Source organism: Dryobates pubescens, chromosome 4, assembly GCF_014839835.1.
Source record: "Dryobates pubescens isolate bDryPub1 chromosome 4, bDryPub1.pri, whole genome shotgun sequence".
Lineage (NCBI taxonomy): Eukaryota > Metazoa > Chordata > Aves > Piciformes > Picidae > Dryobates > Dryobates pubescens.
This window is the reverse complement of record NC_071615.1, coordinates 31,802,385-31,826,907: the sequence shown is the minus strand read 5'-3', so window position 1 is coordinate 31,826,907 and position 24,523 is coordinate 31,802,385. Positions and strand designations below refer to the sequence as shown.

Sequence of the window (24,523 nt, the reverse complement as noted above, 5' to 3'; positions counted from 1 at the left end):
TATTCATTGTGTATTGATTTGCTCTTACCTATATTGTATTTGTTACATCTGGCTAGATTTTAGACTCTATTCTTTTCAGACTGCAATAGGAATTCAAGTGTTTGAGTTATCATGAGAGCTGCAGTCTTCAAATCACCTTAAAAAAGAAAAAGGAAATTAAAGTGCCCAAGTGAAAATGACAACCAAGCGTCCTATGTGTGCTCCAAACAATTCCCTCCCCTAGCCAGCTGCTCCTTCCTCAATCATCCCAAAACAAGTAAGTAAAGCAGGCAACAACTGCAACTTCTCTTAGCAGGTGCCCCAAACCAGACTACCTACTACTGCCACGCAGTTCCCAAGCAGGTTTTGGTCAGATCAGCGTGTCCTTGATGCAAAATGAATGTAGCCCATTTGCAGAGCTGGCTATTTTCCTTGTTGATACAGATACAGTTGAATAAATGGAAATTAAGCCTCAGAAGAGTGGTTTGAAACATACACACAACGCACACCCACACACACTGTGAGCACACACAAACACCTTTTTATTCCACATGTGATGTACTGATGATTGTTCTACTCTGTCTCTTGAGAAAAGGGCAGCACAAAGCTGCCTTGGCCCCAGAAGAACTGACTAGAGCAAACAATACTCTGAAAGGGAGGGGAGGAGGAGAAGAGATTTCCACACTGTCTGCTTCAGGCATGTAACAGTAAATGCCAAATTTAAGGGCACTGCAACTCTGGGTTCTCTGTACAGTTGACAGTGTGGAGGCCATGCTGCAGGGAATGAGCAACAGGTTCCAGACCTACCACCATTATCTATGTAGTAGATTTTATTGTTTCAAACCTGCCCAACTCTATTGATCTGATCAAATTGCTGAATTGTTTAAAAACTAAGTTCCCATAATGAACACTAATCATCAAAATACTCAAGCTGGTGATGAGAAGATGCTTCCTTTGAACTGTATACGGGGGAAGCCAATAATGTTGATGAAAAGTCAGGGACCCAACAAGCATATTTTCCCACAGTTAAAATTCCATTGCTGTCTGAGGCTGTGATGCATTATGAGATTTCAACTTCTCTTGCTGCTGATTTTTTAAATTTTATGCAAAGTGAGCTTACTGTGAATTTCTAGCTAGGCTTTATACATAAAAATAAAGCCACATCTTCCTAAAAAGTCCAAATCAGCGAAACCAGTTCAGATATGTCATACACTATTTTATGTGTAAGAGACCCATCACATAATATCATTCTATTAGTCTGTCTCCTTCACTTTATTTCCTACTAACTTACTCTGAGCTGAATCTCTGTACTGCAGCTGGCAGCCTTCATCCCAAACCCTTGAGTTGTTGGCAAGCTACCTTTGCAGAAAGTGGGAAGCCTAGAAAGTAATTAATTTGATTTAAATTCCAGCCACCTGCAAAGCAGGCCTGCAGCCTAAACTTATCACATAGACATCCTCTATAATCAAGAAAGAGGCATAGGTACCTCCAGGGCTGGGGTCATTCTACATCAAGGTTTAGTTTGAATGCAAAAAGAGCTTAGCTGACTAGTTTGTGTTTGCCTAAAAACTTGGTCTATGGCCACAAACAAGCTAAGTCCTGCCATAAATCATTAAATACCAGGAGAGAGGAAAGATCAGAGCAATTTATTTACTTCCAGATTGGAAATAATACACACTGCTCTGCTGGTTCCTTCAGGATTGCTGCCTCAGTAACCAGGTAGGATCTTGAGGTGGCCTGTGTCTATGTAGGAAGAACATTCCCCAGGTTGCCCATCCAAAGTCTGACAGTGTTGAGTAGATAGCTACCCCCATAAACCTGCTTACTGTGTACTCAGAAGGGCCAAGAGCCTGCCTTGTTCCTGATTGGTTTTAACACCTTCATATTTTTCTTTTCTTTTTCAGTTTGCTTCTTTTATAGCCTTTCTCTTTGGGTGATGATGAAGTTACAATACAGAGCGAGATGTAGGACATTGGGTTCAATGAATCACAGGATTACAGGATGTTAGGGGTTGGAAGGGACCTCTGGAGATCTTAGAGTCCAAACGTCCTGCCAGAGCAGGACCATACAATCTAGTGCAGGTCGCACAGGAGCACATCCAGACAGGTCTTGACAGTCTCCAGAGAAGGAGACTCCACAACTTCTCTGGGGAGCCTGTTTCAGTGCTGTTTGATCCTTGCATCTTTGGTTTGACCCAGTGGGGCTGCAATTTTTTCTTGCTATTCAAAGTCAAGTTGTCAGTTGATTTAGGACACTCAAGACATTTCTGAAAAGACAGAAAAATCAGACCCTAATTCTGTGGGCGCTGGCAATAGACCTCAGGGCACCCATATGCTTTTGTAGTACTTAAGTTCGTCATTGCTCCTGTGAAACTTGATAGTGTGAGTAACTGAGTCAACAGGGGCACAAGTATGGAAAAGCAAGAGGATAGAACTCCAGCTCTGAAGGGAGTGAGTTTTGTCCTTGACTTCTGTGGAGCCTGGATTTTGCTGGTTTGATTGTCCCTTTCTCACACTACAAGAACCAGAGGATGTAAGAAATAACAAGCCGTGCCTTTCAGAGGATGCATAGAACTATTTCTCCATGCAATTGATCTTTCAAAGTTTATACTTGGGAAAGTATCTGGGGGTAAACTGCAATGAAAAACCTTTCAGTCTTGCTGAGGCAAATGTATGTAAATAATATGCCTTTTTATACTGCAGGGCAGAGACAGACTGCCTCAGGATAGGAAGATAGTGTTGCAGATCTTTCTGGTATAGGTGGCTGGTTTGTTTTTTCACAGCTTTCTCTGGCTTGTATGTTGGAGGATGGCAGGTTTGGATGGATATTTGGTTTAATTTGCCATGGTGTTTGGTTGAAACAGAATTCATGAAAACATCCAAACTCATCTAGAGATTGAAAATTAAAGGGAAAGGATTAGAGGAATTGCTGTTCTATGTTGCCGAATGAAATGTTACCATGGATACCCTGGTCTGTTTATAGCAATAATAATAAATATTTTCGATTCACACTGTGCTTTTCGTCTCAAAGGATCCCAGGTGGTTTACAAATGACATACATGGGTTGTTCTACGTGGCACTGAGTTGCAGCTGCAAGAATTGCCTAATAACCTATATTGGTACTGCCTGGCAGTGGAAGGTAGAAAATGTACTGTACCCTGAGTGCATCTGTAGGGGTTGTTTGGGAAAGCTGAATTTAAATGGAAGACCTGAAGTCTATCCAAGAGTTGAACAGCAAAATGCAAAGAATCAGACAGGGTCAGGTATCAGGTTGCTGATGTGATTTGGTAATTTCTTTGAGCAGAGATGGATTGATTTTTTTACTAGAGCTGGGGAGGAACTGTTTTCTTCCTGAAAACCTCTCAGGTCAAAACCTTTCCCTGAGGTGTGTACCTTTGCGGTTTCAAAGGGAGAGAGCACCCTGCTGCAAGCAGCCAGTTTAGGGATCTCTCCAGAAGTGGCCCTGTTGAGTGACTGCCTTTCCTCCTCTGGCAGGGGGTTATGGGAGGTGTGTGTGTTTGCTCACTTTCTAATTATTTGATAAGCTTATTTAGGTCAATTATTTAAATTACTATTGGCTGGGTGTTGAACAAGGTATCATTGCAAGGTAACTCAAGTGTGCGTGGCCACTGAATGGCTGGGTCATTCTCTCTGGCAATGTGAACAAAGTGGCTGCAGCCCCAGCAAAGGAGATTAGAAATGAGCAATGTGGCAATAGCTTGGTGATGTGGATAGAAATGCTAATATAGCCCTCCTGCTTCCCACATGAATACACGATCCAAGACAGGAAGCAAGGGAGACTGTGTCTGCTCATCTCTTTTCTAAAAGATCATTTCTCCTGGAACTAAGAAACTTGACTGAAACCTCATTATGCTCACAAATATTTTCCTGCAATTTTTCTTCATGAATCAATGCTTAATGGCTTAAGGAAGAAAATGTCATCAAATAAATAGATGAAGAAATCCTCCAAACCTTGACGGTTCCAGACCTTTCCTTTAGATGATATTCAGCTTTCTGCTTTCTAGACATAGCGTGAGTAATTCTCTACGCTTTCGCTTTCTTAGGCGGAGCATTAGTGCTTATGTGACCTATATAACCAGTGACAGAGAAAGTCACTCCTTACAAACACTTTGTACTCTGTTTTTCTACATAATTTAGGGGAGGCAGATGCCTGATGAAGTTCAGTAAACTGTTTCAGAAGTCCTCATTTCAGTGACTGCCTTTATAGTAGCAACTCTTTTAGATTCCTGATCTGTGCTTACCAAACCTTACTGTGTGCAGTTCTGGGCCTCACAGTTTAGGAAAGATGTTGACTTGCTGGAACGTGTCCAGAGAAGGGCAACAAAGCTGGGGAGGAGTTTGGAGTACAAGCCCTTTGAGGAGAGGTTGAGGGAGCTGGGGTTGCTTATCCTGTAGAAGAGGAGGCTCAGAGGAGACTTTATTGTTGTCTACAACTACCTGAAGGGAGGTTGTAGCCAAGTGGGGTTTGGTCTCTTCTCCCAGGCAAGCAGCACCAGAACAAGAGGACACAGTCTCAAGTTGTGCCAGGGGAGGTTTAGGCTGGATATTAGGAAGAAGTTCTTCACAGAAAGAGTGATTGGCCTTTAGAATGGGCTTCCCAGGGAGGTGGTGGAGTCACCATCATTGAAGGTGTTTAGGAGGAGACTGGATGAAGCACTTGGTGCCATGGTTCAGTTGATTAGATGGTGTTGGGTGATAGGTTGGACTCGATGATCTCAAAGGTGTTTTCCAACCTGATTAATTCTATTCTATTCTGAGGCAAAATCATAGTATCATAGTAAAATATTTACAGATGCAACAGTGCAATCAATGTTATATCTAAGTAGTTATTATTTCACACTTTAGTCTTGAAGGGCCAAGAAACCTGCAAGACTGGGTCCTCTTTCTTATAAAAACAACCCCTTCACTACTAACAGCTTTTTCTTAATGAACCTGCTTTGTATTACTGAGCATCCAAATCATTAAAAGAATTGTTAACAAGGGAGGGCTATTTGGCTGAGGCTCTTCACTTGGGCTAAAAACAAGTGGAATTAAAATTAGCTGCTAGAGTTCATTTGTGAGTCTCTTCCATCCTTTGAAGGGGAGGACTTTAAAAAAATGCAGCATTTCTATCTGACTTAAGCTTTGGTTGAGGTAGGGCTGAGGTTTATATCTTAAACACAGACTGGGTTGGTAGATATTTTGTAAACCTTTTGGTGTGCATTGGGTGAGCTTTTAGCAAACAGTGGCTATTATTTTGATGGCAGTCTTCCTGAAACTTAGTGTTTCCATATGGTTTCCTCCCAGAACAATTTACCTGGAATTTACTTTTATGCTTGGGAATTTGAAAAATTGGAGCACTGTAGTATCATGTTTCTGTATTAACATGCAATACAGGAAAAATAAAAGGATTGCATAAATTTGATAGCATTGTAGAATGGTTTGATTTGGAAGGGACTTTATAGGTCATCTAGTTTTAAGCCTCCTGCCATGGGCAGGGACACCTACTAGACCAAGTTTAATCTAGCTAGTGGTCCTCCTCTGGACTCACTCTACCAGTTCTATGTCTCACTTGCATTGGGGGATGCAGAACTGGACACAGTACTGCAGGTACAGTCTCACCAGTGCAGAGTAGAGGGGGAGAATCACCTCCTTTGACCTTCTGGCCACACTTCTCATGAAGCCCAGGATACAGTTGGCTTTCTGGGCTGCAAGTGTACAGTGCCAGCTCATGCTGAGCTTCTCATCAACCAGCACTCCCAAGTCCTTCTTAGGATGGCACTCTATTCATTCTTCACCCAGCCTGTATTTGTCCTTGGCATTGCCCTGACCCAATTGCAGGACTTTGTGTTTCACCTTGTTGAACTTCCTAAGCCTGTCATGGATTCTCTGGAAGATATCCCTCCCCTGTTGTGTGTTGGCTGCACCACACAGCTTGGTGTTGTTGGCAAACTTGCTGAGGATGAGCTCAATCCCACTGCTCATGTCACTGACAAAGATGTTGAACAGTATCAGCTCTAGTACTGACCCCTGAGGAACACTACTGGGCACTTGTCTCCACTTAAACATCAAGCCACTGACTGCTACTCTTCAAGTGTGATCATTAACCCAATTCTTTATCCACTGAGTGGTCCACCCATCAAAGCCATGTCCGTCCAGTTTAGGGACCATGATGTCATGTGGGACAGACCAGGCAGATGACATCAATTGTTCTTCCCTTGTCTATCAGTACTGTTACCCTGTCATGGAAGGCCACCAAATTTGTCAGATGTGATTTGCTGTTGGTGAAGCCATGTTGGCTGCTACCTGTCACCTTCTCATTTGTACTGTGCCTTAGCAGAGTTTCCAGGAGCAAACCCTGCAAACTTACTTCAGACTGCTCAAATGCTTCTGCTGCTCTCCCCACCTTCAACAGCTCCATGTGATCCCCACGTGGTGCCACAGCCTCCTCCCTGTCCTTTCCTGCAGGCATGAGTTTGAGACCCTGTGAACCGGGATCGTAAAGATATTGGCAGTGTTTTCTTGGATGCCTATTTGCAAACCTTTGGCAAGTTGCTAGCCTTCTATGAAAACTCTGCCAGCCCTAACTCTAATTCTTGCCTGTTGATAGGGTAGGGGTGATTTGCCTGCCTCTTCCAGCTGATTGCTGGAAGCACTTTGAATCACATTTTAAAATCTCATTGGGTAAAAAAGATTCAGAGAGGAGTTTACCAGACAATGTGATGAATTACCAGGAGGAGGAAGAGCTCTGAAGACTTTTGTGTGTGCTGTACATTTGGCTCTGTTTACCATCATTACTGCTAAATTACTTTTGTTGTTTTCCCACAATCACTTAACGCTCTTACAGATAATCTTTCGTGTTCTGCTGTCAGTTGTGTTTCCAGAGACTTGCCGTTAGTATAAGTAGTAGATGACTGATGGTGTACTGTAATCTTGGGGTGATTCACTGTATTTCAAATGATTAAAACATGCTGCTTGTATTTGAAGAGCTGAAATCTGTGCACAATTTGCTGCAAGTCAGAAATCCCCATGAGCGAGGGGAGCCACAGAAGCAGGGGCTGCAGCATAGCGGGGAATACAAGGAGCGTCAGTGGGTAGATCACAGCAAAATCTAATCCTTCATCTTTTTCTTTTTTCGTTGTTTTTTTTTTTTTTTTTTTAATGGTATGCTGACTCCCACCCAGGGACTTGACAGATACAGCTGGCTTATTGACTCGTTAGTCTTGCACTAATTGACTGCTGGTTTAGATACTGGAGCCTCTAAGCAGCAGTTAAACTCTGAGTAGGCACGCCGGTAACATGCCAGTGAGAGTGTTTGGGGGAGGAGAAAGCTGCTGGGTGCATGCCTCCTGGATTCGGCTCCCCGCGCCGGGAGATGTGTGAGGTTGGGTGTGCGAGCTGTCACCGGCAGTTATCCGAGGACAGCTGAGAGTGAGCTCAAGCGCTCTGCTTTCACGCGGGGAGAGAAAGGCTGGTGCTGAAAGTACAAGCTGGCAGGATCATGACAGAGCCAAGCAGCAGAAAGGAAGGATTTAAAAAATGCCGGAGTGCTACTTTCAGCATCGATGGCTATAGCTTTACAATCGGTGAGCCTGATTTAATTCCTCCTCTTCTCTTCATTGCCTCTCTTCTCCTTCTTTCCTCTCAGTCGTTGCAGCTCCAGTAAGCACAGGTAAAAGACAGCTGTTGGCAATTGCCTTTTGTTGATATATGCCTTTTAAAATGTACGTATGTCCTGCAACTTTTGCCTGGGTTGGTTTCCCATCCTGCCTTCAGAATTTTCTAACCCCCGAGAAATTTGCCTTTGATATGCAAGCCACTCTAAATCCTTTCGCTGCGTTTTGGCAGGAGTTCACAGAGACGCCTGCAAAACTTTTGCTTTGGAACCTTATCTCAGGAAAGCTCGGGCTTCAGGATTGCAGGTTTCCAACCGGCTAGCTGTATTTCCTTCCGATGAGCCCAGAATGTAACCCTTGGGAGCCTTGGCTTTGCTTCCAGTATTTCTTTCTTCATGTAGCCAGTGTTTCTAAATTCTGTAACCTTTTGCCTTCTCGCAGTTTGCGCAAAGATCTCTGTAACAGTCCTTGTTGATTCTCAAACACGAAAAGCAAAATTGCTGGGGCAGGGAGTGATGGCAAAGAGAGATGAGGATTTTTATGACTGTTTGTCGTAGCTGTTTGAAGAGTGCAGTTCACTGTTTGTGTTCACTGTTTTAGGGAGAAGTGAGGCTTCTCAAAGCGACAGGTGTCTGTGTTTTTCCAAGAGACTTGCTGTGCAAAGTTAAAATATGAGGATTCCCTGAGCAGACTGCTCTGCTAAAATTGTGTCTCTCACTAGGCTGTTATATAAATCCCTACAGATCTTAGAAACAAAGCAAGCTTACATCTCATTTTAATTTATGGATTAAATCGGGATTAAATAATATCCATAACATCTAATAATCACTTGGTATGAATTTCCATTGAACACCTTTCAGATGATTGGGATTCTGCTTCCCTACAGTGAAACCAGGAAAGTTTTTCCTGATCTGTTCTAGTGTAACAGGGTCACAATTTCATCTGGTAATGATGGGTACCAGCTTTTTATTGGCATGGAAGGAGATACCTGTTTATTCCCCTGCTTTTTGGAAAACTGGTTTTGCAATCGTTAACACCATGCAAACATTAAACTTGCTGAAAGGAAGAGATGAAAATGTATGTTTCATTAAGATATCTTCTTGTAGTCATCTGTTGATGTGCATATAGCACTTTTAATGATGAAACTGCCAGGCAAATGCTACTTCTCAAATTTCTTTCTCTAATAGGAAGGTGGTAGTCCCTCCAGCAGGTTAAGCAGCAACAGACTCACTTTCGAACTCCCTGTCTTAATCTCTTCCCATCTCAGTGTCATTACTAATAGTGTTATTTCATCAGTTTGTGCCAGTCTGGAGGATAAACATTTCCTCTTTGAGCCTAGGCACATTATCTGAAGATGATAAATATTTATGACTGTGCCTATTTTTTGTTTGTTTGTTTTTCATGAGCAATCCAAGAGGATTGCTGCATTTTTTTGCTTTGCTCTCTTTAGAGCTACTTATGTTCACAAAACAACTAGACCAATTTTGTATCAAATTACTCAGGTTTAGAATGGCAGCTTCTTCTGCTTCTTAGGACAGTTGTTGCATAGGAGTTCCTGTGCTATTTTCTTCTATTTGATGCACACAACCATCATATTGGATACTGTGATCTGTGCATTATATAACATTTATTTTTATATCTGGACAAGCATGCATTGGATTGACTCACATAGCCATGAAAATTTTGTTAAGCATGCTCTCTGGCATTACCAGCACTGTGGCAGACAGACCTGAATGATTCATGTGTTTAATCTTTATCCTGAAGAAAATGAGTGCATCCAAAAGATCTTCCAGCAACCTCAATGTATTAAGGATGAAGTTAAATGTATTTTTCTTTCTCTTTTTCCTATCAAATGAGGCTTCTGTGTAGGTGTCTGGTTTGGGATACTGTGAATTAAGAAGCTTTGGGGAAATGCTGAGCTGTTGCATCTGCTGTTGAAGCGTCAGCTGTGAGAGAAGGTGGATACTCTTGTGGCACAGTCATGCCAGGTTGACAGAAATGAGCAAAAGAAAATGTTTTGCATTAATTCACCCTTGTACTAACTGCTAAGAAAGGGTGATATTCACAGTGTTTTGGAAATGATCATTTGCAATGAAACAATGATGATTTTAGTGAAAGTCCTGGGCCTAACATCAAACATGAAGGTATGTGGGCATGGAAAAGGCTGGTGCAAGAAAAGCTCCTTGGTGATGGCTTGCAGTTAGGTAGCTTTGCATCTCTGGAGGTGGTCAGCATCTGTTCAGACAGTAGTGAAACTCAGAGCAATGAGACAGCTCTGATTTTCACCTTGGTTGCTTACAGCACTGAGAGTGGGACAGGAGAGGTGCACTTACCAAGGACTTCACAGATCCCTACAAGAGCAAGGGATGCACCATACCAGAGAGCAAATGTATGCCAACACTTGATAGCTTGCTTCTATACAAAGAAACAAGGTAGTTGCAAGTCCCTTTCCCCCAGCTCCCGTCCTTTGGATGGAGTCCCTGAGGAGGACCGAAATGTGCTGGTCTATGCCCACTGAAGATTTCTGTGTGGTTTCAATATTCTGCTTTTAGGGGATTTCTTTTTTTTTTTTATTTTTTTTTTTTTCCACTAGTAGCATGTAAAGGGATGCAGAAGGACTACAGTGGACTCACAGGACAGGAATCGTGTGATTTGGTTTGCCCTAGAAAGTTTGATGTATCTCAAATGAAGACTTCAAATTCTTTATTTGCTGTGGTCTATATCAGCGAATTTCAGTCAATGAAGTCTTGTATACACAATTTGTTGTGTCTGAGCTCTTGTCTAACTTTGGTGTAATTTTCCTCCACTAAAAGTAAAGCAGGAAAGCGTAGTAGCTGAATTTAAGATAGAGGAAGATAAGAGCTAAGGTATTTCTTTTTCTTTTCCTTTTGTCCTGCACCTTGTCTCATCGCTTCTGTGAGAATTAAAGGCTATTAAATCAGAATGCCAGTGTGTAACTGACTTTGCTGCTGTAATTGACTGACTAAAGGTGCAAGACAGAGGAACATCCACTGTTTTTAAACCTGAGAAAAAATGGTAAACACAAACATTAACAAGAGGATATTTTCTTTCTGCATTTATCACCTTCCTATGACTAAGAGCTAATTTCATTAAAGCTCCCACTCTCTGCTTTTCATATCCAGAAGCACCTGGCAACCCTATTTTGTCCCATCCAATGTATCTAATACATTTATTTTTATAGATTAGAATGAAATTAAATGATAGGAAGTTCTGCTGTAACTCAGGTGTTACTAGAGAGGAGGGATGTGGCACTGAATCAGCCTAGTTTGCAGCAGTTGTTTCTAACTCTTGCAGGAAATTTTCTCTAGGAAGAAACTGTCTCCATTTCATGTGCAAAAGCTTTTCTTCCAGCCATTACCAAAGATTTGTGTTTTGCTTAGTGGTGCTTTTGAGCCTTCTTTTGAGCTTTTCAGTTCACTACTTGAAACCCATTTCAACATCCCTTTCAGTATCACAGGTAGAACAGCCAAAGTAGATCCTGCTGGTGCCTTTGACAGATCACTTCATCAATACCTTCTATATTGTCTGAAGAGTTGTGTGTACTTTGTTGGTCTGGGAAAGGTTGGAAGCAAATTAAATTTTGAACTCAGCTTTGTTGGCTTCACTTTTAATGAGAATGCTGCTGTGGTTTTCTGTTATTCTTTTGCAAGGGTGTCCATCAGGAGCGGAACAGACAGGAATGGGCTTTTTAAATTATTCTAGAAATAAACCAGAGAAATAAGAGCAGTTTGGGTTATTTTTTGGTGTGTGTTGTTGTGGGGTTTTTTGTTTGTTTGTTTTTAACTTTTATTTTGTCCAGAGAACTTTGTACACTGTAGCAGTTAACTGTTTTGTTCTTGCGTATTGATTTTTAGCCTTACTGGAGTTTGTCATTCATTTGAGGGCAACAGCACCTTTGAAACTGCATAAGAGGCAGTTTGAGCAGAAGACACCTAGAGGCCCATAAGCCATGCATTTTCATGGGGATTTGCTTTAATTCTGCTCTTAGTCCACACTGTAGTTACAAGGTGCTGACAAATCTCCCTCTAGTTCTGCAAGTTGCTCCTGCAAAGGATGGCTGTGAGAAATGTTTGTCTGTGGGGTCAGTCTGCTTTCAGGAATGGAGAGGGGGTTACTTCTGCCTGCACATGAACAGAATCACAGAATCACCAAGGTTGGAAGAGACCTCAAAGATCATCAAGTCCAATCTGTCACCACAGACCTCATGACTAAACCATGGCACCAAGTGCCATGTCCAATCCCCTCTTGAACACTTCCAGGGACGGTGACTCCACCACCTCCCTGGGCAGCACATTCCAATGGCGAATTACTCTCTCAGTGAAGAACTTTCTCCTCACCTCGAGCCTAAACTTCCCCTGGCACAGCTTGAGACTGTGTCCTCTTGTTCTGGTGCTGGTTGCTTGAAAGACCACACCCCTCCTGGCTACAACCTTCCTTCAGGTAGTTGTAGACAGCAATAAGGTCTCCCCTGAGCCTCCTCTTCTCCAGGCTAAACAATCCCAGCTCCCTCAGCCTCTCCTCATAGGGCTGTGCTCAAGGCCTCTCCCCAGCCTTGTTGCCCTTCTCTGGACACGTTCAAGTGTCTCAATGTCCTTCTTAAACTGAGGGGCCCAGAACTGGACACAGTACTCAAGTTGTGGCCTAACCAATGCAGAGTACAGGGGCACAATGACTTCCCTGCGCCTGTTGGCCACACTACTCTTGATGCAGGCCAGGATGCCATTGGCCTTCTTGGCCACCTGGGCACACTGCTGGCTCATGTTTAGGCAGCTGTCAATCAGCACCCCCAGGTCCCTTTCTGTTTGGCAGCTCTGACCCTGGCAAAAAAGTGAAGGAGGAATGAATTTATAACCACCAGCCCTGCTATGGATTGTAGCCTCTCCTTGTCTGTACCTAAATTTCTTTGTAGTTTTCTTTGCAATTTTATTTGCTACACCAAACAAAAAAAAAATAAATTGGTGGGTTTCATGGTTCTTTTTAATTTTTATCCTCCCCCTTTCTCACCTGATAGGCCACACTGAGAGGATATTTTCTCAGTAAGAGCTGATAGGAAGCACTGATGATTTCTGTGTAAACAGTGGAATGCTGTCAGCTGAAATCTATGAACTGGGAAATTGAAGTTTATTAATATAACACAGATATTGTTTGCAATAGGACCTGAGATTTTCAGTGCAATTTCAGGAAGTCTGCTGTAGCTATAATAGATTATACAGAATTAAAATATCTTCCAGCATAGCCCTACCTCCAACAAATTCACCTAAATTCAGTGCACAGATTGTGAAATAAAGCTATAAAGTTGCGAGAGCTTTTCCTGCTCCTCCTGTGACAAAGGTTTACTTTTAAGCACTGTGGTCTCTCCGCTCTGCATCCAGATACACCTGAAGAGACTCAATAGTTGGCATGCATAGGGCTGGCCCTTTCTAGGGGGTCATGGTCTCTGTCACAGCCATAGGGAACAGTGTCCTGCTGTTGATGCTTAATCTGTTGCTGCTTCTCTGGAGATTTCTGTGGCGTCTCCAGGGCCTCAATATTGCACTGGCATCTTTGATGTCGCAGAGGTGCGCTGCTGTAAGCTATGTGAGCATCTTTGAAAAAACTATGCACACTTCTTGTGCAGAGAGAAGCCTGGCACTGCTTTCATGGAGCTCTGCCCATTTGCCTCCGTGGACACTCTACCTTATCACTGTTACCTGCTGTTCACAGCTGTGCTCTGCTGCCTCTATCTTGGCATCCAGAAACACAGTGAGTGTTTGGGGCCGTTCCCTTCTCTCCCAGAGTTGTTTTCAGTGAGAGGTTACTGTGTGGCATTGCGCACCACATCCATCAGAAGCTCACAAAGGATCAGATTCAGATTACAGTTCCCTGTTTCAGGACCACATCAAAAGTGCTATTTTCCTTGCCTCTTCTTGTCAAGGAAGCTGTGAACAGTAAAACTTCTGCAGCATATTTTGATGTGTGTTAATGGGCCTCCCTTTTCTATTTGGCTGTGTTCCAAACATGGGAGAATAACCTCCAGAGCCCTGGGTGAGATGTTAATGGATAAAACCATTGTTATCACAGTTGGGAAGTGTTGCTTTCATTACTTCATGTGAATTTTTTATTTTTAAGATTGGCAAATTACATTTGTCCAGGTCTTGGGGCTCAGTCACCTCTGAATCTAGCTCTAAGACTAGTGACACCAAATAGTCTAAAGCCCCCAGTGGGAAGAAGATTCACTAATGTGAAGTAGTTATGAAAGCTTGGGCTTGTGGGGAACAGAGCTCCCAGTACAAGGTGCAAATAGGGTGGAGAGACCTGGCTGGAGATGGGAACTCCTGTTTCCTTCATGCCAGATCCTAGACCCACCATACTGCTTGCCGTCCTGTTCTTCTGTAAGGGAAAAAAGAACAGCCTGTCCTCTTCTAGAGACGACAAATGAGTGCTGCTCCCAAGCAGGAGGGGCCCCATCTTACCATTCTGAGAAACAGCGTTGCCCCTTCTTTTGTTTTCTCTCTGGCCTTTTGCCAGCCTCTCCATTGATGCAGTGAGATTAATTACAAATTTCAGATTTTCTAGAATGACCAAAATGGTCTAGAAATAAATAGGCATGAACTCTTTGTTGCTGTTTGAGCTCTGGTTTAGGCAGGCAGCCAGGCCTGTTACTGAGCAGGCAGGCTCTGACTGGAAGCAACCTTCCCTCATTTGCAGCCCCAGCCACCTCCCTCTCCCATGTTGAAAGCCAGAGGTCTGCATCCTCTGTCTCATACTGCTGCTATGAGGACCAGAATCTAGAAGGTTTCAAACTTAATTGCCTTTGGGTATTTGCATTTTTGCTGCAGATCTATTTTAAACTCTTGTGCTGTACTAATTGTTCTATTTTCCTGCTGTAGTGTAAATGCAAGATCATTTCCCCAAGCTCTGTAGCTCTGCATGAGTAACAAAGCAAAAGGCAGGATCCTGGTCAGTGGTAAATCTGCATTACTCCATTTCAGTTGTGTGAACTGAGTTGTTTTAAATGAGAAAAGGTTCTGCCCTGGATGGTTCTGCCCTTCCAGATAAAGGGAACACTGCTGTAGATCAGAGAAGGAACTGCCCTACCTACAAGAAAGGCAAATCAAACAGCTTTTCCATGGCTCGCTTCCAAGCCTTCGTCAAGCTTATGCTGATACATTGCTCCCCACTTTGCTCTGCTGATGACAAACTTGTGTCTAATGATCCTGCTGAAACTAGGTCCCAGATTTCTAATAGCTACAAGCTCGAAATTTTCAGGCCTGGGAACTTAAACCTCCTGACTACATCAATAGCCTTGTGCTACTGCCGTGTGCAAAGTTGGAAGTGCAGCACAGGGAAAGTTGTAGTAATTACAGAACAGATGCACTTAATGAGGTCTCTACTGCCTTCCCAGCTGGTGAGTCGAGCAGAGCACTGGGACAATGCGACAGCAATCGCTCCGGTCGTTGTGTGACATCACATTCTCCTCCTTGTTGTCATAGCAGCTGCAATCAGCTCCTTGAATATTTTCCTCAGGAAGACCGCAAACATCGTCTCTCTCCATTAAATGGCCGTGCTGGGCTTTTAGTCTCTTGCCGTGGCTGCTGCACAATGCCACGTCTTATTTCTGTACTCAACAACCACTCCACCCCCACCCCAAACACACTCCCCCAGCCTTTTCTTACTATAGAGCAATGAGGCATGTCAAATGGTGTGTTACTGGACAGGAGGCAGACAGCTTGCGCAACCCCTACCAGTTAATTCACTTTCAACTTTAAGTGCCCCTTCTAGGTTCAGTCGACTTACAGCCAGTTTATACTTCTGAGAGGTGAGGATAAGGAAGCTGTTTGGATTTGGGTTGTGTATCCTTGTCTCTTTTAGTATTGACACTGAATGCTTATTAGGAGTGAAAGCCTTCCAAACCCAAATGTTACTAGTTCCTTCCCCGTGTATATGGGGAGCTACAGTTCTTGCAGTTCCCCAGCATGGCATGCTGATTGCTTTTTATGGACTCACTTTTTCCTATTTATTTATTTATTTTTAATTTTCTTTTCTGGGTCTTGTACTCTTGAACTGTGGTAATGGATTTTCTCCTCCAGATTTGTGCTAGTGTTTCCCTCTTTATGCCTTGTCCTTCTTTTTTCCTTATTTTGTGCTTCATGAATGCCAGTGTGATTTAGTTTGAATCATGTCAACTGAAAACTAAGCTTTCTTGCTGTAATCCCCCTACACAGCTAAGTACAGAGAGAAAATTCGCAGGGATTTTTTTCTTGTCTTTATTTCTAGTTCAAATAGAGCAAGTTAGTAAACCACTTTGGAAACAGACTTGAAGTACAAATTATAAATCCATTAACTTTCTCTGAAATTACTTACAGCAGAATGTTCCTCTGCTTTGAATACTGAGTTTAAGGGTTGTTGGGTTTTGTTTGTTTGGTCTGTTTGTTTTTTAATGATCCCTGTAGATCATAGAATGCTTTAGGTTGGAAGGGACCTTTAAAGGTCATCTAGTCCACGCCCCCTGCAGTGAGCAGGGACATCTCCAACTAGGTCAGGTTGTTCAGAGCCCCATCCAGCCTGACCTGGAATGTGTCCAGTGATGTGGCTTCTACCACCTGACCAGTGTTTCACCACCCGCATTGTAAAAATTTTCTTCCTGACGTCTAGTCTAAATCTGCTCCTTTTTAGTTTAAAACCATCACCCTTTGTCCTGTAATAACAGACCAGGAAGATGAATGATTTACACTTACCAGACAGATACCCTTAAGAAAATTTTAAAGGAGGCTTTAATTCAGGCCATGATTCTGCTGTTGGATGTGCACAAGAAAACTTACTGAAGTCTTGGGACTTTTCAAACAAGTGGTCCTCAGCTGCAGCCTAAGGAGCCCTGCTGCATCGTAGTGAAAGTGCCCTCCATGATTAAAAGAGAGCAACTGCTATTTTCATCAAAAACTGAGTGGGTACAACTGCAGTTTTAACACTTTAGGAAGTGAACAGAGAATGAAAATGCACAGAGAAAAATGGATGATGAATTTTATAGGTGCTGCTGTCAGCCATCGTCCAAAAGCAAAGTGTTGTTTTCCTCTCCTATTAAAACTGGTGTTTTCTGGGACAGGTGTTTTGTACATGCTCTCTGCATTGTGAACTGCAGAACATGAAGCTTGGTTGGTTAGTTTATATTGATTCCCCTGCTCCCAAAGTTGTGATTAATACAGGACATGCATACTATTAATAATCACAGTCTTCCTTGAAGTGTAGTCTGAAAATAGGATCTTTAGGATGTTCAGACTTCCTTTTTTGCCCTTAGTTGGCACCACATATGATTACATCTTCAGGAGACATGGCCTTTTTGCCTAACTGCTGGCCCTTGATTTAAAGGCAATCTGTGTTTCTGCCTGGAACATTACCATAATTCAGAATTCCAGACCTTGCAGGCCAAACTGTGTTCTGACTCTTATGCAAGCCTGGCAATTCAAAACATCATTTGGCTTCTAGCATATATTAGCTTTCTTAAAGCTGCCATATGAGCAAATCTAAGGAATCTGTGGCTCATTTTGGTTGCAGGGTTTTTTTTGTAGTTTTCTGTTGGATTTTGTTTGTCTGTAGGGTGGTAGGGGTTTTTTGTTGTTGTTGTTGTAGGGGGTTTTGTTTATTTTGTTGTGTTTTGTTTTGTTTGTTTTAGCTTGCCAAAATCTGCAGTATTGAAATCAGCTTTGATTATCAACTTCTATCTGGGTCATAGGATGGGTGATCTATATTTTACAGTCCGTGGACTGTCTATATGGTGTAGAGTAAAAAAGTATTGAATTGTCTGTATAACTGTTACAGATCACAAGGGACCAGATTCTACTGCTGCTCTTAGAAATGTGAATAATTTTTCAGCATTAATGTACAGAATCTCATTTCATGGCTCCTCAAGTAATACAAGCAGTGGGATTTTCCAGAGTCCTAGTTGTTGGTTAACTCCACTGTTATGAAAATCAATGGATGTCTTTAGAATGTCCAGAACAGGACACCCTATGCTATTTTCAAAAGCTCCTTTGCAGACAAAGAGTTAATTTGTTCCTGGTAACATCAACAGAAATAGAATTCCAGCAGGAAATACCTAAGACCTAGAGACTGCTGCTAACTGTAGCTTTTAGCTGATTGTCTGCTTTTCATAGATTATGCAGTGTATATAGATCAACTGATAATGAGCATATTGCTTTACTTCAGTAGCATGAATTCTGAGTTTTCACCAGGATGCTTCAGTGTAGATTTGAGCTAAGAGTGTTTAGCTTGGGTGTGTGTTTCTCCTGCAAAAATGATTGCTTTTTCTATGCTGTAGATTTTGGGTTGTGAGAGAGGTAGGTATTAAGGTAGTTGTTTTACCTCTTCTCCCTAATAGAAACAATTGTGTTGAAGCTTCCTGCCTCACAATGCAAAGCTACAGCATGCTCAAGTGTGTTGAGGCTGGAGCCTGGCATGCTTGAGTGATGATTATCCCAGAACTTGGTGGAAAGGAAGGTGTAGCAGCCTCTCCATGACTGCAGTTTGCACCCCACTTTGCTGCAGAGAGCAGGCACTAATTGCTGCAAACTTTAATTCATCCGGTTATGAGTCTGAGTCCTTTCTTCTTGGCTGGCCCCACTGCAGAAGCAGCCTGCAGAAGCAGGACAAATAACTGGAGGAACAGTAACCAATCAGTTGCTGTTTAAAAGGCCACCTGGGAGTCATCACAACAGCTTGGGGAAACTGGGGAATCCTGGCTATTAAGTATTGTACTTGAATTTCACTTGGAAAGGTTGAAGCTGTGACTTGAATATGAACCCATATCAGCTGGTGTTAAATCCTGTAACTCAGCAAGTGCCTTAACTACTAGTCCAGCCTGCTAGTACCCTCCAGAATTCCTCCACTTCTGAAGTATCAACAGGTTATTGTTATTACAGTTGCTAGGTGGCTTCATTATTATTCCTGTCTCCATAGCTAATGCTTCATTGTTCTTGAATCAAGGGAGGCATAAGCACTGAGAATGGCAATTACAACACTGCTGATGACTTGGATCCGCTTGCTCCTGGAAGACACTCCTGTCAGGTTGACAACATGATCAGAGAAAATTTCCCTTCATGGGAGAATATGTTTATTCTTTAGTGATGTTTGCTGCCTTATGTTCCAGTCTGATGCTTCCCATTAATTAGAATTCATTATGCCATTTAATTGAAGTGGCATTTTTGAAGTGAAATTCTGCACAGTGATTTGTCACTTACTCTCTGTTTGTGTTTGCCTGCTTGCCCTCTGAAGAAGCAACAATAATTTGAACCTTCTGTTTTAATAACTGTCATTTAAAGGAACACTTTACATGCGTAATTATTTTTCTCCAGCTCTGCACTGATACTTAAATGAAACCTCTGGGATGCGCTCCCAGCTGGTTGCGTGTTTACTTGTTGTATTCAGTCAGTTGCATTTGATCTCTCTCATGTTGTTTGTGGCAAGTAAGTTTTGTGTCCTTTTGGGAAGTTTTTACCTTTGATTGTTTCAGTGTTCATTAGACACTAATCTGTTCAGATGCTCTGGATAAGCTTTCTCAGACAATGCCTGTACCTCTCGGTCCCTAAGCTGAGGAGCAAAGGAAATTTGGCCTTTAGATGCTTGCAGTGCACAGGTGCTGTTACAAACAGCTTTTTGAATTGGGAAGAAGAGAATGTTTCTGTGTTGGTGAAATGAGTGTTATGCTGGAAGCAGGGGAAAGAAGATTTTAGACTTGGAGTTGCACATCTTCGCTAGCCCCTGAAGTCCTCTCCATCCTTTGGCAGTAAGGTGGCTGAGCCCTGTTGCTTGCTGGCATTGCTTCCAACCAAGAGGAAGGGATGGAGGTTGTTTTTTTTTTGCTTTGAGAGTCTTGCAAAGGAACCTGAAGGAAGAAAGGACAACATGGCCTTATACCATTGTCATATAGCTCCTTGAAGGTACTTAACACCTTCTGCTGTGCACTTATAGGGCCTGCTGCACGGAGAGACTGCAGCTGGTTTGTCTTGATGTTCATAAGACCATCTCCAGAGCTTTGATCACCAAGCCTAAATGGTATTCCATTTTCAGCTAGAAAACTGAGTGTTTACTGTGTTGCACAGAGTTGGTGTTCACTGTGGCTTGCTTGCTTTTGAGCAGCGCTGTCTCTAAAAAGGGCCAAGGGATTTTTTTTCTTCTATACAGGATTGTCTGTGCCTTCAAACCCAAAGTGTCTATTGAGGGATGTGAAGGAGACATAGCAGGTATAACTGCCTGGTTCAGTCTGCATAGTTCCTGCAATGGAGTCACAGTATTACTGATAAAAAGACATGAACCACTTTTCACAGATGTTTCATTTAATGTCTTTCAGAAGAGCAAAACAAACAAGTATTTTCCCTTGGCTAATATTTCAATTCAAAGAGCCACGTGTCACTTTTTAGCTAAGACTGCCATTGCATATATTAGGTGGTGTCAGTGTTTTGCTTGGGGGCTTCACCAAGGGTGTGTATGTGTGTATATATATATATTCTAATTCAGGCCTTGGATCTTTCTTCTTTTTTATCACAGGTTGACAGCAACTGGATGTGAAGTTTGGTGAATCTTCTGAATATATTAATTCTACATGTATGTAGTATTATGACAAAGCTGTCCTCTTTAAAGTGGGAAGACAGATTTGAGGGGAAGGTATACAGTATATTGGTCACTGCTTTTATGTACATTGGCAGTTTACATGAAGTAGTAATGATAAAGCTGGCAGATTCTCCCAGTGCCAGTTTTCATGTCAGAAGTGCTTAATAGTTTGTACTTGCTTCAAAGTGGAGATTTTTTTCAATGAGTTACAAAAGAGTTTTTGTGTGCATAAATCCTTTTGTATAGTGACTGGAGACCAGTTGCTGCAAAGGTGACTCTGAGAAGAACCATCTGCAGGTACTCACTAGCAGATTGCCAGTGACAAGGAACTGGGAAGCAGCCCTTGGTTTCTATATGCACCAGAAGCTTTAGTTACTGAGCTGAATTTCAATTGCCTGAAACAATTATATCAGATAGGATTGTGTTCACATCTGCTGTGAGCTGGTAGAAAGCAGACAAGCTGTAAAGCAAAGAGACACATGATGGTGCTCCTAACATCTGCCTCAGTGGCTTATGAAGTGGTGTACTGTTACTGTATGGTTGACTTGCTGTGTCGCGTATTAATGAGAAGATTATTTACCAGGATTATCTTCCTTAGCTTTTTGCACATGCTGTTCTCTATTTGTGAGAAACCCTTCCTGTCTGTGCCACCTGGCAGGTAGGTCAGAGAAGCATTAGGTTTTGCTAGTTAAAGATGGGGCTTGATTTCATGAGCTGAAGGAGACAAATCCTGCCCTGTTCTTGGCCTGCTCTCTGAAGCACAGGCACCCGAGCACAGTCTTTTCATATCCTGGGATAAAGCATGGCGCTTTATTGCTGCAGGGCAGTATTTCTTACCCAGCTACTCAGAAATAGGTCTAGCTGGCTTTTATATCTGATCCCTTGCTACTTATACAGTACATAAATAAAGGGTGTATGCACCAGTGCCAAATTGAATATGGAGGAATCCTGTGGTGTGCCAGCAAAGTGACCATGAATGAAGGAAGCTAGAAATTGAGTGCACTTCCACTAGTGAGTTACATCTGCAATACTTCTGGAGCAGTCCTGCACAGGCCTGTAACTGAAATAAAATATTAAATATTTATTTTCATCCAAGCAATGTGCTTTAAGTTAGCACAGATTGGACCTCATGACCTTTGAAAGTTGTTCCCAACCAGTCTTCATCGATTCTGTGTATACAAAAAGTTTCTCTAGGTTAGGGTAACATAAAAACAATACTTTAAAACCCTTTTTTATATTTTTTTTTATTTTTAAATGATTTCTTGTTCTACTTCCTTTTTTTTTTTTTCCTCATATGATGAAGGATTTTATTCTCCCATTGAAAGGAATGGCAAAACATTCTGCTAATTTCAGTTGGATCGAGGCTTAGATTTGCATAGGCAGAATTGCATTTACATTGCGTTTGGAGGGAAAAGCAGGACATTACTTTCTTTAGTCTGAAGCTTCTTTTGCAGAGTCTTTTGAAAGTACTTGTGGGCAAGAGGGAAAGATTGTGCAGTAAATCTCTTTTCCCTACAAGTATCAAGAAGGACAAATGACAACAGCTGCATGACGCCAGAGCGGCTCACTGTTCACAGTCAGCCTGCTCTTCCAGAGGCAGTGCGCAGTGAGAGGAGAGAGCCTTCTGTGATGATCAAAACTGAGGTGCTAAACAGCTGTAGGGAGTCATTATGGTGAAATCTTTTCAAAGAACAGGATATAATGCTCCTCTCCCTTGAAGGATCGGCAACCAAGGACAAGTCTTTCACAGCCTGCTATCCATGCAAACCTGCCAGTGATGGCAGATGAAACTGCCATAAAGTGTATGGCATTTCCAGTCAGATGTCCCATTGATGTTCTTGATCTGTGGTGCCACTGTGCTGTGGTACATGCAGTGGTCATCTGTCTAGGATCCTCACAATTAAAAGAGCTAGCGGGTCTGTCTGCCTCTGCTTGTATTTCTGTCAGGGTGCAGCTGGAGTACTGGTGTTTTGGGGGAAAAGAAGGAATTTCTAAGGCCTCATGCTGAATGTGCATGTGTGTGTTTGTGTGAATTTATGGAAGCAGGGGGAGGTAAAGGAACTGTACAGCAATATGACACAAATTTAGCAGAAGTGTAAATGACCAAAAGTATAAGGTAGTGAGGACCTGGGATTTGAGGAAGCTCCAAACTAAAGAGAGGGTTACTGGAAAAGATGTTCTTTATTCTTAGTTGCCTTCCTTGCTACATTCTTCTGGCCCCTTGGCATTTGGATTTAATGAGGAAACATTAGAATCGACATATAGGGAAAGAGGAATGGGACAAGTTACATTTCAGTAAGTAGATGTAAGTCTCCTCCAAGGGAAAGGCAGAACAAGGTGTGGGCTTCCTGCCATATGCTTCCTCGAGTGCTATCTAGGTGTGCTCTGGGTTACCTCTGGGCTTTGATGATGCCTGGCAGGGAAGGGAAGAAGAGCAGGCGTCAGAGGAACTTCCTTAGGAGTGCCACTCACATCCAGATGGCTAAACCTGGATCCCCCTGGGATTGCAGACTGAAATAGAAGGCTGAAGGAAATGGTGTATAATTGGTCCCTACTGAAGACAGTGGGATTGGTGCCTCATAAAAGCAAATATTTTGTCAATGAAGCTTCCAGACACTGCACGTTTTAGAGTTCCTTTAAAGTTCCAGAGCCCACAGCATGTTTCTGTTTTCAGCTGAGTATGGCCTGTCCTTAGGTGTTTGATGGAAACTTAAGTGGACAGAGTGATGATCCTAGGGGTGCATACAGCTTAGAAATTAAGAAGTGTTTCTGGAAAGGAAAGGATGCCAACCAGAGAACAGTTCATCTCTTGAGAAAGAAAAATCAGAAATGTCTGTTTCCTCTCCCAGTCATCTCCTGCTTTGTCTCAAATGAAATCAGAGGCAATGGGTCTTTTTAACTGCTTGGCTTTTGAAACAGACCCAATGAGAAAATGTGGGCAGAGCTTACTGCTAGAAATGCTGCTTTGATCTACAGTTAACTATCTCAGCCATGCTTCCCAGTACACAAAAGACCACATATGTGGTGCAGGCTAATGATTGTCACTTTTTAAATATGAAACCCAACACTAATTAATAGGAATAGTAGCTCAGAGTTTATCCACTGTATTCGTTGTAACACAGAATGGCCAAAGGAATAAAAACATTTCTGCTGTGTCAGCTATTGTCCTAATTACATAGCATCTCTGTTAGTAAACAGACTAGCCTGAAATGTTTGGCAGTCACAGGATTGCAGGATCAGGTCCAATCTGTGGAGTACTGCAACCTGTGCATAAGGCAAGGATGAAAGATAATGTCCCCAAATTGTGTTCTAACTACCTAATATATCTAGAAGAAACAGTGTAGAGGAAAATCACAAAATGCTTCTATGCTCTGAGCTCCAAGGGAGGTCTGTCTGTTCAGTGCAGCTTGCAGGTGTGTCAAAAAGTGAAAGCACACAGAATCACAGTGTGGTTAAGGAATCTCTGGAAATCATCACATCCAGTCCGCCTGCTCTGCCAGCCCTTTGTCACCCTTAGAGTGAAAAAAATGTTTCCGGATGGTGAGAGGAAACCTGTGTTTTGGTGTGTGCACATTGCCTCTGCTTCTGTCATGGGACATCAGTGAAAAGAGGCTGACACCATCCTCTTTGCACACTTCTTTCAGGTATTTCTACATGCGGACGAGATTGCCACTAAACTTTCTTTTCTCCAGGCTGCACTGTCCCACCTCTCTCAACCTTTCATCATCACTGTTGGCTTTTACTGGACTCTCTCCAGTATGTTCATGTCTCTTGAACTAGGAAGCCCAGAACTAGACCCAGCAATGTAGCTGTGACCTGACCAGAGCTGCATAAGCAGGTAGGACCAGGAAGCAAAAAGAAGTTGTGGCACTGCACAGTGTATGAGTCTACCTCACTTCAAGTACCCCAGCTGGAAAATGTGATTTTAGGCTGCACTCCAGTGCTGTAGCTTCTCTCTAGCCATGAAACTTACCATGGCATTGGGTTATGCACTGGAATTGTGGTTGCTGGACTGTAGGTGTGCATGTCTGGGCTATAACTGCTGTTGAGGAAAGCAATCTAATACTGCATGACCTCTTATGCTCTGTCTTGTGGCACATACTGTACAGTATCAGTAAAAGGCTTTATTACAGGGCAGTTGAATACAATTTGGGGAAATGAGATGTAAAAGGAAATGCAAAATACTGTTTTGGTGGTGTGTTCTTTTGGTGGGTTTGTTTTGTTAGGTGTTACTTTGGTTGTGTTTTTTTTCCCCTTTGAATGTTCTTGTCACTACCACAGTAGCCTAAGATATCTTTGCTATGGATACAAAGGCTTTAGCTCTCT

At 42.5% G+C, this 24,523-nt stretch overlaps 1 protein-coding gene across 3 annotated transcripts in view; it reads left to right on the top strand.

Annotated features, from left to right (window-relative positions):
* The first annotated feature begins 7,375 nt into the window (after positions 1-7,375).
* PDE1C (phosphodiesterase 1C) overlaps positions 7,376-24,523 on the top strand; it is a 299,114-nt gene continuing 281,966 nt past the window's right edge. For all 3 annotated transcript variants that reach the window (XM_054161024.1, XM_009904761.2, XM_054161027.1), the window contains exon 1: positions 7,376-7,564. In XM_054161024.1, the coding sequence (XP_054016999.1) occupies positions 7,480-7,564 (85 nt within the window). In that variant the 5' untranslated portion in view covers positions 7,376-7,479. The remainder of the gene's footprint in view (positions 7,565-24,523) is intronic.